This window comes from Bidens hawaiensis, unplaced genomic scaffold (genome assembly GCF_021521415.1).
Source record: "Bidens hawaiensis isolate Kalapana, Puna unplaced genomic scaffold, B.hawaiensis_p1.1 tig00039149_1, whole genome shotgun sequence".
Lineage (NCBI taxonomy): Eukaryota > Viridiplantae > Streptophyta > Magnoliopsida > Asterales > Asteraceae > Bidens > Bidens hawaiensis.
The window spans coordinates 31,526-49,319 of record NW_027496892.1 but is presented as its reverse complement, the minus strand read 5'-3'; the positions used below and the strand labels follow the sequence as shown (position 1 = coordinate 49,319).

Below are 17,794 nucleotides of genomic sequence, written 5' to 3'. Positions count from 1 at the left end.
ATAACATACATACATTATGCATACATCATATATTCATACATACATCATATCTCTCATCATACTTATCAATCATATCTTAACTACCACCTGACGGTTCATGCAATATCCGAAGATCGTTCACGCACCGTCAAGCAATCATCATACATAAATCATACAAGGCATACACTTATCACTTAAGATAAGTGTATTAACTATCACATTGAGTATGCACACAGCCCCGAAAACATAACAAGGAAGTGGGGCTAGAAACTCACCTGAATCATGTTACGCTCTCCGTTAATCGTTATTCCCTTCTTGAGCTGTGCACGGCTAACTGTATATAATATTTACACGTATCAATTAACTACTACTACTCATGTTGTATTTCTATATTTATATAACCCACAACGAACGGGGTCCGGGGGCAGCGCCCCTGGCAGCGGGGTCTAGGGGCGGCAGCCCTTAGCAGGGTCCAAGGGGCAGAGCCCCTGGCTGGGGTCGAGCTGTCTTAACACATTTTTCATTAGGTTTTTAATTTATTTTCCAATTTTCTAACTCCAGAGAACTTATCATTAAGAGACTTAACAATAAGCGAACTTAACATTAAGCGAACTTAGTGTTAAGCGAACTTAACATCAAGCGAACTTAACATTAAGCGAACTTACTGTAAGCGAACTTAGTGTTAAGCGAACTTAACATTAAACGAACTTATCACCAGGCGAAGTTAATTGCAGGCGAAGTTAGACATCAGCGAACTTGGGGTCCAGCGAAGTTAATCATAGGCGAACTTGTCAACAAGCGAAGTTATCAGTTAGGCGAACTTGCTTGCAAGCGAAGTTAAGCTTGCAGGCGAAGTTATGGCTTGGCGAACTTAGCTTGCAGGCGAAGTTGCCCAGCTGCGCCTCAGTTCAATCTTAATCCCCCAAAATCATCACGTTTTACTGAGAAATCCATGGGTATGGTATTTGACTAACCCGCGATCATTCCTATGGTCGTTTTTGGATAAGATTTGACTCGAAAACATGTAAAGTTTGGACCTTTAATTTCATGAACGTTCAATGCAAGATCTACGGTTTATCTTAAACGAACCGTACATGTTTATGGGTTTATTAGGTTGGTCCTAGAATCAAGTTCACTACTTTACGTTTCGTTTAGACCCGATCTATCACCGTTTCAAGCTTCAAGGCTAAACGTTTAATAAAACGTAAACTTTAAAGGTCAAGAACATACCTTTTGTGCTCGTTCGATCTTGGTTAGCTTGTTTAGGAACTCTAGATCTCGTATCTATTTTGAATCGCGTGTGCTTGCTCGGACCTCACCTCTCTTTCTCTCGGCCGAAATATGGTGGTGTGTGTATTTTGAGTGTGTAGAGATTTGGATGGATATAAATGAGGGTTTAGGGTTTTAGGTTGGTTTAAGAGGGTATTTATACCCCTTGAAGCCCATGGACCTAAAGCCCATTACCAATTAGTCCACCTTAATTAATCTAAGTCCATGATCCGTTCTTAACTCGATATTAATTAATTAATAATGCGAAATCACTAAACATAACTTTCTTTATTCAATATTATAAAATTTAGGATGTTACAAGTCTTCCCTCCTTAAAGAGGTTTCGTCCCCGAAACCTAACTATTACATAAACAAACTAGGGTAGAACTTGCGCATCCCATCCTCAGCTTCCCAAGTAGCATCCGATCCCTTGCGATGTTTCCATATCACTTTTACCAATGGTATAACCTTGTGACGAAGTTGCTTCTCTTTGCGATCAACAGTATCTATCGGTTGCTCAATGTAGTTCAATTGTTCATCAACCTCAATGTCCATCAATGGTACGTGAGACCTGTCATCAGCTAGACACTTCCTCAGATGAGAAACATGGAAGGTTGAATGAATTCCTTCTAACTCATCGGGTAAATCCAGCTTATAAGCTACTTCCCCCACATGATCTAAAATTTTAAACGGTCCAATGTACCTCGGACTCAACTTCCCCCTCTTTCAAAAACGGATAATTTCTTTCCAAGGCGAGACCTTAAGCATCACATTGTCACCAACATTAAACTCAATCGGTAGTCGTCGCTTATCGGCATACGATTTCTGTCTGTCTTGAGCAGCCTTCATTCTTGCTTTGATCTGATCGAACTTTGAAGACGTTTCTTGAACCACTTCTAGGCTTCCCATTTCTTTCTGACCAATCTCACCCCAACACACCGGGGTTCTACATCGTCTACCGTAAAGCATCTCGAACGGTGGCATACCAATACTTGAATGGTAACTATTGTTATAGGAGAACTCTGCCAGGTGCAGATGATCATCCCAACTTCCACCAAAATCTAAAACACAAGCACGCAGCATATCCTCAAGGGTTTGGATCGTCCTTTCAGACTGTCCATCGGTTTGAGGATGATACGTCGTACTGATATTCAACCTCGTTCCCATAGCCTCATGGAATTTCTTCCAGAACCTCGAAGTAAACCGTGTATCTCTATCAGACACGATCGATAACGGTACTCCATGCTTAGCCACAACCTCTTTAATGAACAAGTTTGCTAACGTTTCTGACGAGATAGCCTCTCGTATAGGCAGAAAGTGAGCACTCTTGGTCAAACGGTCCACTATCACCCAGATGGTATCATGATGCTTAGCTGTACTAGGTAGCTTAGTTATGAAATCCATGGTGATGTGTTCCCATTTCCATTCAGGTATCTCTAGCGGCTGCATCTTCCCATAAGGCTTCTGATGTTCGGCTTTGACTTGTAAGCAAGTTAAGCACTTACTGACATAATCTACTACATCATTCTTCATTCCAGGCCACCAGTAATCTCTTTTCAAGTCTTGGTACGTCTTTGTAGCTCCAGGATGGATTGAGTACCTTGACTTATGAACTTCATCTAAGATTCGACTTCTAAGATCACCATGGCGTGGGATCCACATACGGTCGAACCTAGTCTTAACTCCATGAGTGTTTTCCATCAACTCATCTTGCTGGCCATAAATCCTTTCTTTCTTTACTAACCCTTCATCTACTAACACCTCTGACTGCACCTTGATGATTTCTTCAAAAAGACTTGGGTTCATGATCAACTTGTATGACTTTACTGTTGCAAGGACTTCCTCATTCTTTCGACTTAACGCGTCAGCGACTACATTAGCTTTACCGGGATAGTACTTAATGTCGCAGTCATAATCCTTAATCAACTCCAACCATCTTCTCTGCCTCATGTTCACAGTTGGTATCAAATCCACTCTTGTGCCGTTCGGGATGATGGGACACGCCTCATCGAGGACGATGAGTCCAAAGGGGGGTTTTCTGTAACACCCTTGATAAACACAACATCGTCCCACTCTTAGGCTATCCCACATCAGCCATGGACAAGAGAGATCCTTGGTTCATAAGTAAATGTCCTACCTCTTTAATCACCAACGCGTTTTGGGAAACCAAAAACAAATCCGTGAGGTCTTCGTGGGCAGAGCGGACAATATTGGTGGTGCGAGGGGCCGGATGTTACAGTTGTATAGATAGTACACTTAGTACCGTACAGATAATGCCTCCATATCTTAAGAGCATGCACTACAGCTGCTAACTCTAAATCATGCGTCGGATAAGTACTCTCGTGGACTTTCAATTGTCTAGACGCGTAAGCTATCACCTTTCCTCGTTGCATCAACACGCAACCTAATCCCTGATACGAGGCATCTGCACAAACAACCAAATCCTCATCACCATCGGGTAGAGTAAGGATTGGAGCTTGTGTGAGTCTTTTCTTCAACTCATCAAAAGCTTCTTCTTGAAACTTATCCCAACTGAATACTAACGACTTTCGGGTCATACCGGTCAATGGTGCGGCTATCTTGGAGAAACCTTCGATGAATCTCCTATAGTAGCCAGCTAACCCTAGGAAGCTTCATATATCAGTCGGATTCTGCTGAGTCTTCCAATTCGTTATCGCTTCAATCTTAGCTGGATCCACGGTAATCCCTCCAGGATTGATCACGTGACCTAGAAATTGCACTTCTCGCAACCAGAACGCGCATTTCGAAAACTTAGCGTACAACTTCTCTTTCTTCAGAACTTCCAATACCTCTCTCAAATGCTCAGCATAATCAGTCTCGCTCTTTGAATAAATCAATATATCATCAATGAAGACGATAACCGACTTATCTAACATCGGCCGACACACCCTATTCATCATGTCCATAAATGTTGCAGGAGCATTTGTTAGACCGAATGACATTACGAGGAACTCGTAGTGTCCATACCGCGTTCGGAACGCTGTCTTAGGGATGTCTGCCTCCTTCACCTTCAGCTGATGATAGCCTGATCTGAGATCTATTCGTGAGAACCAACTTGAACCTTGCAGTTGGTCAAACAGATCATCAATCCTTGGCAAAGGATATCTATTTTTTACCGTCAGCTTAATCAATTCGCGATAGTCTATGCACATTCTCATACTTCCATCCTTCTTCTTCACGAACAACACTGGTGCGCCCCACGGGGAAACACTTGGTCTTATGAAACCTTTGTCGAGGAGTTCTTGCAGTTGGGACATCAATTCTTTCATTTCGGACGGCGCTAGACGGTAAGGCGCTTTCGCAACAGGCTGGGCTCCTGGTACTAAATCTATTTGGAATTCTATCTCTCGCTCCGGTGGCAACCCCGGAAGATCCTCAGGGAATACTTCTGGGTAGTCGCACACAATGGGAACATCTTTCATTTCTTTCGTCTCGGCCGTAGCGTTGACAACATACGCCATGTAGGCACCACATCCTCGTCGTAATAACCCTTCGGCTTTTATCATCGAAATGACGTTAAACCCTGAACTTTCTTTATCACCGTAAACCGTCACCGCACTACCATCTAAAGACCTTAGCTTTATTATTCTACTCTTACATACTATCTGAGCTTCAAACTCAGACAACCAATCCATTCCCAAGACTACATCGAACCCTCCTAAGGTCATAACATACAAGGTAACAGGGAACTCATGTCCCTCTAACTCTAACTTACAATCCTTAACCATTTTTGTTATTTTAACCGAAGTGTCACTGGCGGTTTCTACTACAAAAGTTTCAGACACTCGGCAGCCTTTCATTTTAGTTAGTTTACTAAATGTCGTAGCTACAAAACTTCTATTCGCACCAGAATCAAATAATACGGAAGCAGAAATGCCGTTTACTAAGAACGTACCGGTCACAACATCAGGAATCTGTCTAGCTTGTTCCTGGGTCAGCATATAGACTCTAGTCCTCGGCATTGCTTGATTAGAATCTTTCTTCCCACTATTTCCAGCCTCACCTTCAGTGCACTCTCTTGCCATATGGCCTGTCTTGCCACATTTGTAACATGCTGGCTTCGCACCGCACTCATTGGCATAATGCCCTACCTTCCCGCACTTATAACAGGCATTCGACCCCATTCTGCATTCTCCACCATGAGCCTTTCCACATTTGAGACAAACATTAGAACTTCTACCCCACTTGCACTCACCACCATGCATCTTTCCGCAGGTCTTACACGATCTCTTCTCCCACACTTTCTGCTTCTTATCTTTGGAGTTCCATAACTGAGTACCGGGTCACTTAACAGGAGCAACCCACTTCTTATCTTTCTTTTCTTCTTCCACCACTGCGTCATCCGCAGGCAGGTCTATATAAACCACCTCTGCGAGCTCGACAGCAGAGTCAAAGGTAGCAGGTTTACTTGTCCTGACTAGCACGCGGACTTTCTGTGGCAATCCCCTCACATAACACTTGATTCTCTTGGCCTCAGTGTTAACCATGCGCCAGCTTTCAAGTTCAGGAACTTCATCTCCACCCTCTCAACCTCGGCGTCAGCACAGAACTTCTTCATCACTAACCCCTTCAGATCCTCCCACTTCATCTCTTTGATCTCTTCACGGGTCTTCCTCTGCTCCACACTCTCCCACCAATACATAGCCTCATCCTCGAATGATTGAGTAGCATAACCTACCGCTTGGTCGGGACGGCACTCGCTAATGAGGATAATTTTATCCATGGCGGTTATCCATTTAAGAGTAGCGATTGCGTCTCCTAACCCAGTCAGCTTAGGCGGGTCACAACCTTTGAAGGACTTATAGTTGCAACCACCTCGGCCCCTCTTTCTATCATCAACTTTCACAGACCTTACCTCACTTGAATCACCATTTTCCCTCTCATCATCCCTCCTACCACCACCACCTGCCCCTTCAACAGTCCTTTCATGGCTTCCAGCAGACCCTCCGGGAGTTATATTCTTCACAGCTGTAGCTACGGCTTGAACAATAGCTGCTTGAATCACGGGATCCAGTTGGACTCCTTCGTTGTTCTCCGGGTTTCTTCCAGCTGCGCTTCCTTCAGCTTCGGTGTTGGAAGCTGTCTCAACCGAAAGTTGCTGGACACGACGAGGCCTGCCGCGTCGTCCAGTACGACCTCTAACTCCAGCAATGTCTCCAGCTCCAGCCATCGTATTCTAAAAAGGAAAACACAAACATCATCACTCAAGGAACTATTTAGTACAAGGATAATAAGGTTAACAGGTAATAACAGTGGCCAGCTGTGATTAGCTGGTCACGTTACTTTCCGTATCCTATACACTTCCCTTTATGAGTCTATTTATGCTGGTTCTACTTAAGCAGTTAGTCAAATCAAACAATCAATTATTCCTATCCCTGTCGTTCACATATCTTTTCTTTCTCATTAACATATATCATTTAATCATACACTTTACCTTTACTGATCTTGCTTGAGCGACACATGGCATTCTTGAACTGGCATCTTCTTTCTTTTCTTACTTAAATCCCATTCTCTGTTCGAGTCTAAGCATGTAGGATGCTTAAATCTCTCGAACTTTGCTCTGATACCAACTTGTAATGCCCTATTACCGGTAGCCCTACTTTCGTGTTGGATTTACTCATAAACGCAGTTCTAAATATCAGAGTTAACTAAAACATTCGCGGAACATTAAAAACATTCAAACCATTACATTCCATAACCATAATTCTTGTCTTATCAAGCATTCATAGTCATTTAAAAACAAATCATAGTCTTGTAAAATAAAACATCATAGCAAAATCTTCAGATGCCAGCTTCGTCCAACTCTGCCATGTGTCCTCCTCAAGCTACCTGCCTCATTCTACTCACCTGCGTGCATACTAAAAGTCAGCTACGCTGAGTGAGTTCTAGTTAATCACATAATCATACAATACCTTCTTACATTTCATACTTAACCTCTTAACTTTCTTTCATACACACATAAGTGCATATACTTTCATTCTTACCTTCATACTTTCTTTACATACATAATCATACGTTTTAAAGAGCCTTTCGCCCTATAACCTCACAGATATTATAAGGGTCTGGTCCTAACATCACAGATATTATAAGGGCTGGTCCCTAACATCACAGATATTATAAGGGTTTGGTCCCTAACATCACAGATATTATTAGGGTCTGGTCCCTTTGCTTCGTGTAACTATACCATACCTGTTCATACATACTTTCCTTGACAATACGTGCAATCTCCGAAGAGCGTTCACGTACCATCATCATAACATACATACATTATGCATACATCATATATTCATACATACATCATATCTCTCATCATACTTATCAATCATATCTTACTACCACCTGACGGTTCATGCAATATCCGAAGATCGTTCACGCACCGTCAAGCAATCATCATACATAAATCATACAAGGCATACACTTATCACTTAAGATAAGTGTATTAACTATCACATCGAGTATGCACACAGCCCCGAAAACATAACAAGGAAGTGGGGCTAGAAACTCACCTGAATCCTATTACGTTCTCCGTTAATCGTTATTCCCTTCTTGAGCTGTGCACGGCTAACTATATAATATTTACACGTATCAATTAACTACTACTACTCATGTTGTATTTCTATCTTTATATAACCCACAACAAACGGGGTCCGGGGGCAGCGCCCCTGGCAGCGGGGTCTAGGGGCGGCAGCCCCTAGCAGGGTCCAAGGGGCAGAGCCCCTGGCTGGGGTCGAGCTGTCTTAACACATTTTTCATTAGGTTTTTAATTTATTTTCCAATTTGCTAACTCCAGCGAACTTATCATTAAGAGAACTTAACAATAAGCGAACTTAACATTAAGCGAACTTAACATCAAGCGAACTTAACATAAAGCAAACTTAATGTAAGCGAACTTAGTGTTAAGCGAACTTAACATTAAACGAACTTATCACCAGGCGAAGTTAATTGCAGGCGAAGTTAGACATCAGCGAACTTGGGGTCCAACGAAGTTAATCATAGGCGAACTTGTCAACAAGCGAAGTTATCAGTCAGGCGAACTTGCTTGCAAGCGAAGTTAAGCTTGCAGGCGAAGTTATGGCTTGGCGAACTTAGCTTGCAGGCGAAGTTAAGCTTGCAGGCGAAGTTGCCCAGCTGCGCCTCTGTTCAATCTTAATCCCCCAAAATCATCATCGTTTTACTGAGAAATCCATGGGTATGGTATTTGACTAACCCGTGATCATTCCTATGGTCGTTTTTGGATAAGATTTGACCCGAAAACACGTAAAGTTTGGACCTTTAATTTCATGAACGTTCAATACAAGATCTACGGTTTATCATAAACGAACCGTACATGTTTATGGGTTTATTAGGTTCGTCCTAGAATCAAGTTCACTACTTTATGTTTCGTTTAGACCCGATCTATCACCGTTTCAAGCTTCAAGGCTAAACGTTCAATAAAACATAAACTTTAAAGGTCAAGAACATACCTTTTGTGCTCGTTCGATCTTGGTTAGCTTGTTTAGGAACTCTAGATCTCGTATCTATCTTGAATCGCGTGTGCTTGCTCGGACCTCACCTCTCTTTCTCTCGGCCGAAATATGGTGGTGTGTGTATTTTGAGTGTGTAGAGATTTGGATGGATATAAATGAGGGTTTAGGGTTTTAGGTTGGTTTAAGAGGGTATTTATACCCCCTTGAAGCCCATGGACCTAAAGCCCATTACCACTTAGTCCACCTTAATTAATCTAAGTCCATGATCCGTTCTTAACTCGATATTAATTAATTAATAACGCGAAATCACTAAACGTAACTTTCTTTATTCAATATTATAAAATTTAGGATGTTACAATATATGTTAGGTTTTAAATATTTTTAACCGTTGACTCTAAAACAACAAACAACCTTTTACAGATTTACAGCTGAGAGAAGACCAAATCAAGAACCTTACATTACTCGAAATCCAGAAAATCCTACAACAAAACAACTCGAGCTTAACAAGGTATGAGACAATGCCTTTCCCTGATGAAGAGTCCTTATCTGTTGTCAATAACTGCCTTATTCTAGATGAGCAATCATACGATCAACAAACTGAGAGAGCAGAATTTGAAAAGTTGTTTAGATCAATAACCTCAGAGCAGAATACTATTTTTGGCATAATAACGAAAGCCGTACAGCAGAATAAAGGTGGTGTCTTTTTTGTTTACGGTCACGGCGGGACAGGGAAAACATATTTGTGGAAGACATTGTCTTCAGCCATACGATCCCAAGGTAATATTGTTTTAAACGTTGCATCAAGCGGAATCGCATCATTATTGTTATCCGGAGGTAGGACAGCGCATTCAAGATTTCATAATCCGGTTAACCTAAACGAGGACTCATCTTGCGTAATGGAACGAGGCTCAGATGAGGCCGAATTGCTAGAAAAGACAAAGCTAATAATTTGGGATGAAGCCCCAATGACCCACAAACACGCATTTCAGGCTCTTGACAAGTCTTGCAAAGACGTCTTAAAGTCAAAATCGCTATTTGGAGGAAAGGTTGTTGTCTTTGGAGGTGATTTCAGACAGATTCTGTCAGTAATACAGAAAGGAAGCAGGCAGCAAATAGTAAACGCAACTCTGTGTTCGTCCTATATTTGGCATCATTTTCGGGTACTTAGATTAACAAAAAACCTAAGGTTAACGGTTGGTCAACAATCGGCTGACATAGAAGACACCAAAAATTTCTCAAAATGGCTACTAGACATAGGTGAAGGTAAAGTCGGAGGAACTAATGACGGTACAGCAAAAATAGATATACCGGATGATTTACTTATTGAGCAATGTGACGACCCTATCCTAAAGCTAATACAGTTTGTATATCCCAATATTCTAAACAACAGCCAAGACCCTACATACTTTCAACAGAGGGGGTTGCTTGCACCAACAAATGAGGTTGTTCATGAGATTAATGATCGTCTGCTCGAATTATTTCATGGTGACCCGGTCGAGTACTTAAGCTCAGATTCTGTATCCAAGTCCGACTACATAGATGGAAATGTCGATCCAACTTTATACTCCACTGAGATACTTAACGGCCTTAAAATATCCGGGCTGCCAAACCACAAGCTTATATTAAAAGTCGGCGTACCCGTTATGCTTTTGAGAAATATCGATCAAAAAAAGGGCTTATGCAACGGCACAAGGCTTCAGGTAGTATCTTTGTGTACGCATGTAATTGAGGTGAAAGTTCTTTCAGGGACTAATACTGGTGAGAGGATCTCTATTCCAAGAGTCGCCCTGACACCTTCTGATAAGAGCATCGCATTCACGTTTACAAGACGACAATATCCCTTATCAGTTTGCTTCGCTATGACAATAAACAAAAGTCAAGGATAGTCATTAACTAGGGTGGGTTTGTACTTAAAGAACGAGGTCTTCTCACACGGACAGTTGTATGTCTCACTATCAAGAGTTACGAGCAAAAAGGGTCTGAAGATACTGATTCTAGAAAAAAACGGCAAACAGGCTAACAAAACGACAAATGTCGTTTTCAAGGAAATTTTCTCTTATTTAAAATAAAATTTGTGGTTATCACTTACACTATTATATTTTCTGAATTTAGTACAGTTTTATAAATTCATGATGTACAACAACAATGATTATGGAATAACTATAATTATACTAACAAAAATAGTATAAGGTAACCAGTCAAAAGGACCTAAATCAATAAATTAAAAACACTTATAAATATAATTAAATTAAATCATGATGTATACTAACAAACAGAGTATAAGGTAACCAGTCAAACGGACCTCAATTAATAAATTAAAAACACTTATAAGTAACCCGCGTAATACGCGGGCTAAAAGCTAGTATATATTTATATATATATAAGTATTTCTATTTTATAAAAAGTTTAAAAATCAATCCCAAAATGATTAAGGGCATGTTTGGCTAAGCATTTTGTTTTTGCTTTTTGCTTTTTGGAGGGGTAAAATGTCCAAAATGCCCCTCCAAAAGCTCCAAATTAAAGTTTTTTTGCTTTTTGGAGGGGTATTTTGGACATTTTGCCCCTCCAAAAAGCAAAAACAAAAAGCTTAGCCAAACATGCCCTAAAACTCACTGATTGAACTAGAACAAAGATTCATTATTAGAAACATTTGTGTCCACGGATCGATACTTGGTTCTTACCAATACTAGTATGCATATACAATAGGTACACTTGCCTATTTTGTGTGTGTTTAGTCTTAGTAGAAATCACTTTTAATTTAAAACACGATTTTGTGCGAAGACTAAATCTCCCAAATCATCCCATATCATATATTTTATAAGCACTCAACGCATTACATCACCTGATCCGACCCATAATGATGGCCCAACAAAGAGTCTTCAACCAAGTCAACATAGTATTGAATGAGAAGAACAAGTCAATTCAGAGATGCATAATTCAAGGGTTCAACATATGACTTCATAAAAATTTCCCATAATATTTGTCTTTTCTTTAATGCTTGTATTTTCTATTAGTATTTTTCTTATGTGTAGGTTCCCTGGACGGATCACACGAGATATCCCGGTCTACTCAGGTGCGGAATCCCTGCGTAGATCGTTACGAGCGTAGAAAGCAAACCAAACAAACACACACGAATAAACCGAAACACGTTATATATTAATAACCGAACTCACGTGATATGAATCACTGATACAGACTCTCGATTAACTCAAAACGACTAACTTAACGACTTAACGATTATCTGATTGATCGATTAACCTATAACCGTAAACAGTAAACTACTTAAATACACGACAACTTCGCTTCAGGCGAAGTTGTCAATAACTTCGCTTCGTTGAACAAGTTTGCCTAGGCGAACTTGTCAACAACTTCGCTTGGTTAACAAGTTCGCCTAAGCGAACTTGTCAACAACTTCGCTGTTACACAAACAATTACATAAACAATATTACAGACTCGATTACAGACTTTAGACATATGAACTACTGACATCTATGCACCAACAGACTCCCCCTTGGCAGTAGCTTCATATCTTGATCTTTCAGCTCTTGTCTTGTAATCTTGTATCTTCATGCGTGCACTCCTTCTCTAACACACACCGTCACAACTCGTTGATACTTTCTAGCTTCATCCTTCCAAGCTGGAATATAAAAGATCTTTTTCTCGTTGAGCATCTTCAGATCAGCTTGTGATAAGTTTACAAGATGCATTGGATCGTAAACTCTAAGTATCTCTTGTTCATCCTCATCTTCCATCACAGCTTCAGCAGTCTGGCAATCAACGTACCACCATTTTAGATTCTTCAACACATCTTGAGGCATATTCTTCATCGGAACCTCCTTGATGCATCGGATCGGCTTGTACTTCATCACCATCCATGGCTTGCCATCTGCTCTCAATCCCCTCTCTGTATCCTCCACGAGCTTTCCCTTTTGTGGCTTTAATAGTTCAAACTTCTTTTCTTTTATGCCTTCTTTCCACACAATCTTCTCAATCATTCTCGCCATATTGTTGTCACTTCTGTTTATCAGGCCCAACCTGGCCAAATCCTTCACCTCGCATTCCGGCAACGTGTTGAAAGATTTCAACATTCTCTTGAAGTATTGAATGCCATCATAACGCTTCACCACAAACAACTTGATCTGTTCATCATAAATCCAACTTATGATTCCCTTCTTAGACTCAGCATAGCCTTTAATGTTATAGCTCTTCTTGAACATGGCTGGAACAGCAGGCTTCTTGGTCTTGATAAACCAATGAGCACAGCCTTCCTTCCACCTAGGCTGCTCCTCCCACTCAGTCTCATCCATCTCAACACTCACGTCAGCTTTCTCAACCTCAGGGATCTCGTGTTCAACGTTTTCTTCTACTATCTCCCCCTCTTCTATTCCACTCTCAATCACAATCTGCTCACCGATCTTTTCAATCATATCACTCGGCAGCACATCTTCATCAAACAGCACATCGTCGCTGAACATATCATCATCAAGCTCTTTCAGCGCATCAATAACATCATCTTCAACTAACACCACATCATCACCAGAACCACCAGCCACGTCAGTAGACTCCCCCTCAGCTGTGGAAGTACCAAGAGCTTCAGAAGTTCTTGGCAGCTCACCACCTGCATCTTTCGATGCATTGGGATCATCGTCTCGGTCATTCCTCTTCTTCGTTCTGAGCTCGTCGCCCTTACAGCTCATCTCCCCCTGAGATGCCAAGAACTCCTTCAAGGCATCTATGATTTTCCCATGCTCGACCAGGAGGGATGCCTGTAGTTGATTTGCTTCCACTAGGCTTTGAATAGTCTTTGATTGTTCTGCCACGATCCGCTCTAGTGAAGCTATTCTTTCTGAATCTGACATTGGCAAAGGCGAGACTCCAGAAGAAGGCGTAACCGCAGGTGGTATCATACCTGATAACCCTGCAGCTGTGACAACCGTTGACTCCACAAAACGAGCAGCCACCACCGATTGAGTAAGCGTTGGCGGTGGTAGAGACACGATCTCCGGAGTCGATGTCTGGATGGTAGTGGTGGATGGAATGCCAGCCGTTGATGTAGCCACCACGGAAACATCCGCAGCGCTTGTACTCGTCACCTGTACAGAAGAAGGAACAATGGTCATACCAGACAGTGCGGCCGGAGCAAATCGTACAGTCCTTGAAGTCTCTCCAGCTCCCATGCCAGCACCTGTCCTCTCCCGTCTTGATCTTCTAATCAGCTTATGAATGTCCTCTTCTTCTTCCGACTCATCATCATCTTCCGTTCTCTTTCTCTTCCCAATCGTTCTCTCTCTAGACACCATCAACCGTCTCCCCTCATTCATAATCTCGTCTAAATCGGAGTCAGCCATCGACGTAGCTGCTCTAGTCATACTCACACCCAACCTTTGTGCAGCAGAGACCTGCACCTCTTCCACATGATCCATGTCAAAATAGCCTTGACCTCCAAAAACAGCGTCAAGGTCTATATCCTCTGCAGTAGACGCAACAGGCACAGCAGGAGCAGGAACAGCTTGAGTTGCTCTTGCCTGTCGCGGTTGAGGATCTCTGAACTCGTCCCCACCAGCAGGAACATACTCTGGGTTGATTAAAAACCCAAATAGAGGAGTATGCCTGGGACGACGTTCAGGGTTGCTCCTCGCACTTGACGTGCGGCATTGAGCAAAGATACGTTTGCTCACCGATTCCACGTATCTGATCGGGCGTCTCTGAGGTAGAGCCAGAGCCACATGGTTCAATATCATCTGTAAGAAACGTGGGTACATGATGAACCGCTCCCGAGACATCGCCCTTCGTTGCCTATCAATCTCGTAGAAGACCATTTGACTGAAACTATAACGCTTGTTATAGGTCAGTGCAGTCATGGCAGACTGCATGGTCGCACCCATACCATCTGTGCCCGCCTTCCTCCCCGACATGCACACGATCATGACGTGCATAAGGAAGCGCCACTGATCAAGAAGGAAACCCTTCCTTCTCTGGGTATCTCCTAATGGACCAGAGTAGCCCATTCGAAGATACGCTCCATCACGAAAGGGAGCTACGAACTCTGTAGGATCATCTCGTGTCTCTTCTCCAAATCGTAGCGCCACCCGGATCTGTTCAGAATTGAACTGAACTACTTGATTGTTTACCGTTGCTCTCATCACCGGGGGCTCAACACGGCAATCATATTCTACCGTCTGCCAGAAGTCTTCGATATTCGGCAGAGATATCGGCAGCGTGTTTGTGATCGCATGAAAGATCCTCGAGCGCAGGAGGAATGTGATAATCTCGCGGTAGTCGTCCACACCGCTCGCCTCCGGGTCAAGAGTGATGTACATATTGTGACCCGGGAAAAACTGTCTCTGATTTTCACCATCATCGCCTCCTGCACCACCAGCACCCGCTATCGCAGCCATATCTGCAACAAACTAACCAAGTTAGAACGACAAAAAGACGTAGCACAAGTTCGCTTTGTTACCATGAGCGAAGTTGTGATAAACTCTGTATAGGCGAAGTTAAAGTTGAGGCGAAGTTGGGAACAACTTCGCTTCAGCTTTAAGTTCGTCTAATTAACACTAAGTAAAATTGATCTTAGGCGAAGTTAAAGTTAACTTCGCCTCATCACAACATCGCCTCAGGCGAATTTAAGTTCTGGGCGAAGTTACAGATAACTTCACCTCAGGCGAACTTAAGCTTCGGGCGAAGTTACGGATAACTTCGCCTCAGGCGAACTTAAGCTCCAGGCGAAGTTACAGATAACTCGCCTAAACCCTAACTCGCCTAAACCCTAACTTCGCCTGAATCTGAATCGGCGACAGTGAGATTCATGGAACAACGTGCAGTTGATGATTCGGCTAGTTTTAGACGATTAAGCACTCGTAAACACAAGTTTTAAGGACATGTTGACGATCATTATAGTGTTTAACACGTAAAAACACAAGTTAAGAGAATCGGTTTCAAAACCGATTGGTTCGAGGTTAATAACCGGGTCGAAACGACCCTTGATTATCATGAAAGAACTTGTAATATACGATAATACAACATCTCGAACCTTTGATCGGTGTGAAAATCGGAATAGATAACACGAAAACGGTGTAAAGATCAAGTTCGCCGGAGAATAATTTTGAATAAGTTCGCTGAATTTTAATAAACTGATGAACAGTTTTGACAAAAATATCCCTTATATAGGGGACCTGTTATACAGGCGAAGTTACGGATAACTTCGCCTAGGCGAAGTTATCCACAACTTCGCCTGTTCAACAACATCGCCTATATATTTACACATTTTAACCTTATAAAATTTTAACAGTTGTCAATTAAGTTATAAATTGTCCTTTAAGAAATAAATAACATGATCAATTCTAAGTAACCAGTTAAAAAATCATAAAACTATCTAAGTACAAAAACTTAAAAATACAAAGCATAAGGGATCAAATTTCAGTCTCGATAGGGACTGCTACGTTTTAGAAAAGATCCGAACAGGAATCATACTAACTACGTGACTGTCACATAGATCCGTGTTTAGCTGTATTATGACATATAGAGACAGGTTGTAAGCAGATATAACTTAAAGTGGTTTTCATCGTTTCTGTGATACGAGTTAGGTTCAATTAATCCTTAAAATTTAAGTGGGCAACAACTCAGAAATATTGATGCCTCCTATCTATCCTCAAAGCGTATTTGGCTTTCCCCAAGTCACCCCGAATTGACTTCGACCCATAGTGTCTGATTAAACATGTATGTACTCTTCTTCTGGTTCCCGTTCTTCTTCTTACTCTAAGATAGAGAAGTCTTGATTTTATGATCACTAATATGTTACAATAACTTCAAATATATATATATATATATATATATATATATATATATATATATATTTTATGAACAACATAGACTTCAAAGTAGAAATTAACTGCAAGTCCCGAATCTGGATCACTGCAGTATCTTGAAACGCTATCTTCACGGGAATCAGAACACACATGGGCTCGTGTATGACTGGGTAATCGCTTTTCTGCCTATCATTCGAAAAGATATATATGAAGACACGCAAAACTCTGAAGGAGTTTCCACGTAAAATTAAGTAAAATTAGTTTGTATCACGTCTACTTTTACGCACAAAAAAAAATTACCTTGACATACAATGATTGTCCTAAAGCCTTTTAAGCCTAATAGCTTCACTAGTTAAGCACACAAAGTTTGTATATCTATCATTTTCCAAGGTTGGATCAATTTTCCGTTTTAACATAGCTAACGAACTTCTTACGAAGTAACAGACTTGAAAAGTAATTTCATTTCCCACTTCTCTTTCAAAATTTTAAACAAAAATCGCCCCGACCAAAACAAAGTCTTCAGGTAAACGGCTATCCCGAAGATCCAATGGATCAGCTGGACCGACCACATACTAGTATGTGTCCTTCTAACTAAGCATGATCGACTAATTTTAAGCGGAAGAAAGAAAAACTCATCATAAACCGCCCCGGTCACTATCAGTAATCTGGTTAATGGCTATCCTCAAAATCTACAAGTAGAAAATGAGGACCAAAACATATCCGAAGACAAGTCCTTAATGTAACCGACATAATTTTAAGCGATTAGTGACGTTTTGTTTTTTTTTAAATAAATAAACAAGAAAAACATGGTTACTCGGGATTGATCATCCCATTCAGTTCAATAAGGTTTTGAAATCTGGATTTGTCAAACGCTTTAGTGTATAAATCAGCGAAATTATCAAGCGTATCCACCTTTTCAAGAATTATCAGTTTCTTCTCAGCACAATCCCGTATGAAATGATGACGTATGTCAATGTGTTTAGTTTTACTATGTTTCACGGGATTGTTAGTTACTGAGATAGCAGCGGTGTTATCAATGCAAATAGGAGTAAGTAAGAAATTCAGACCATAGTCGCGCAATTGATGCTGAATCCAAAGAACCTGAGAGCAGCAGTTGGATGCTGCCATGTATTCTGCCTCACAGGTTGAGATTGCGACTGAAGTCTGCTTCTTGCATTGCCACGACACCAATCTGCCACCAAGAAACTGACAACCTCCAGTTGTTGACTTCCGACTCTGATTGCACCCTCC

At 41.5% G+C, this 17,794-nt stretch overlaps 1 protein-coding gene across 1 annotated transcript; it reads left to right on the top strand.

Moving 5' to 3' along the window:
* Positions 1-9,253: 9,253 nt before the first annotated feature.
* Positions 9,254-10,621, top strand: LOC143591031 (uncharacterized). Its single transcript, XM_077071354.1, has one exon. The coding sequence runs from the start codon at positions 9,254-9,256 to the stop codon at positions 10,619-10,621; it is 1,368 nt and encodes a 455-aa protein (XP_076927469.1).
* The last annotated feature ends 7,173 nt before the right edge of the window (positions 10,622-17,794 follow it).

Excerpts from the sequence above, each read along its gene's own strand:
- LOC143591031 (XM_077071354.1), top strand. The coding sequence starts at position 9,254 with ATGCCTTTCCCTGATGAAGAGTCCTTATCTGTTGTCAATAACTGCCTT.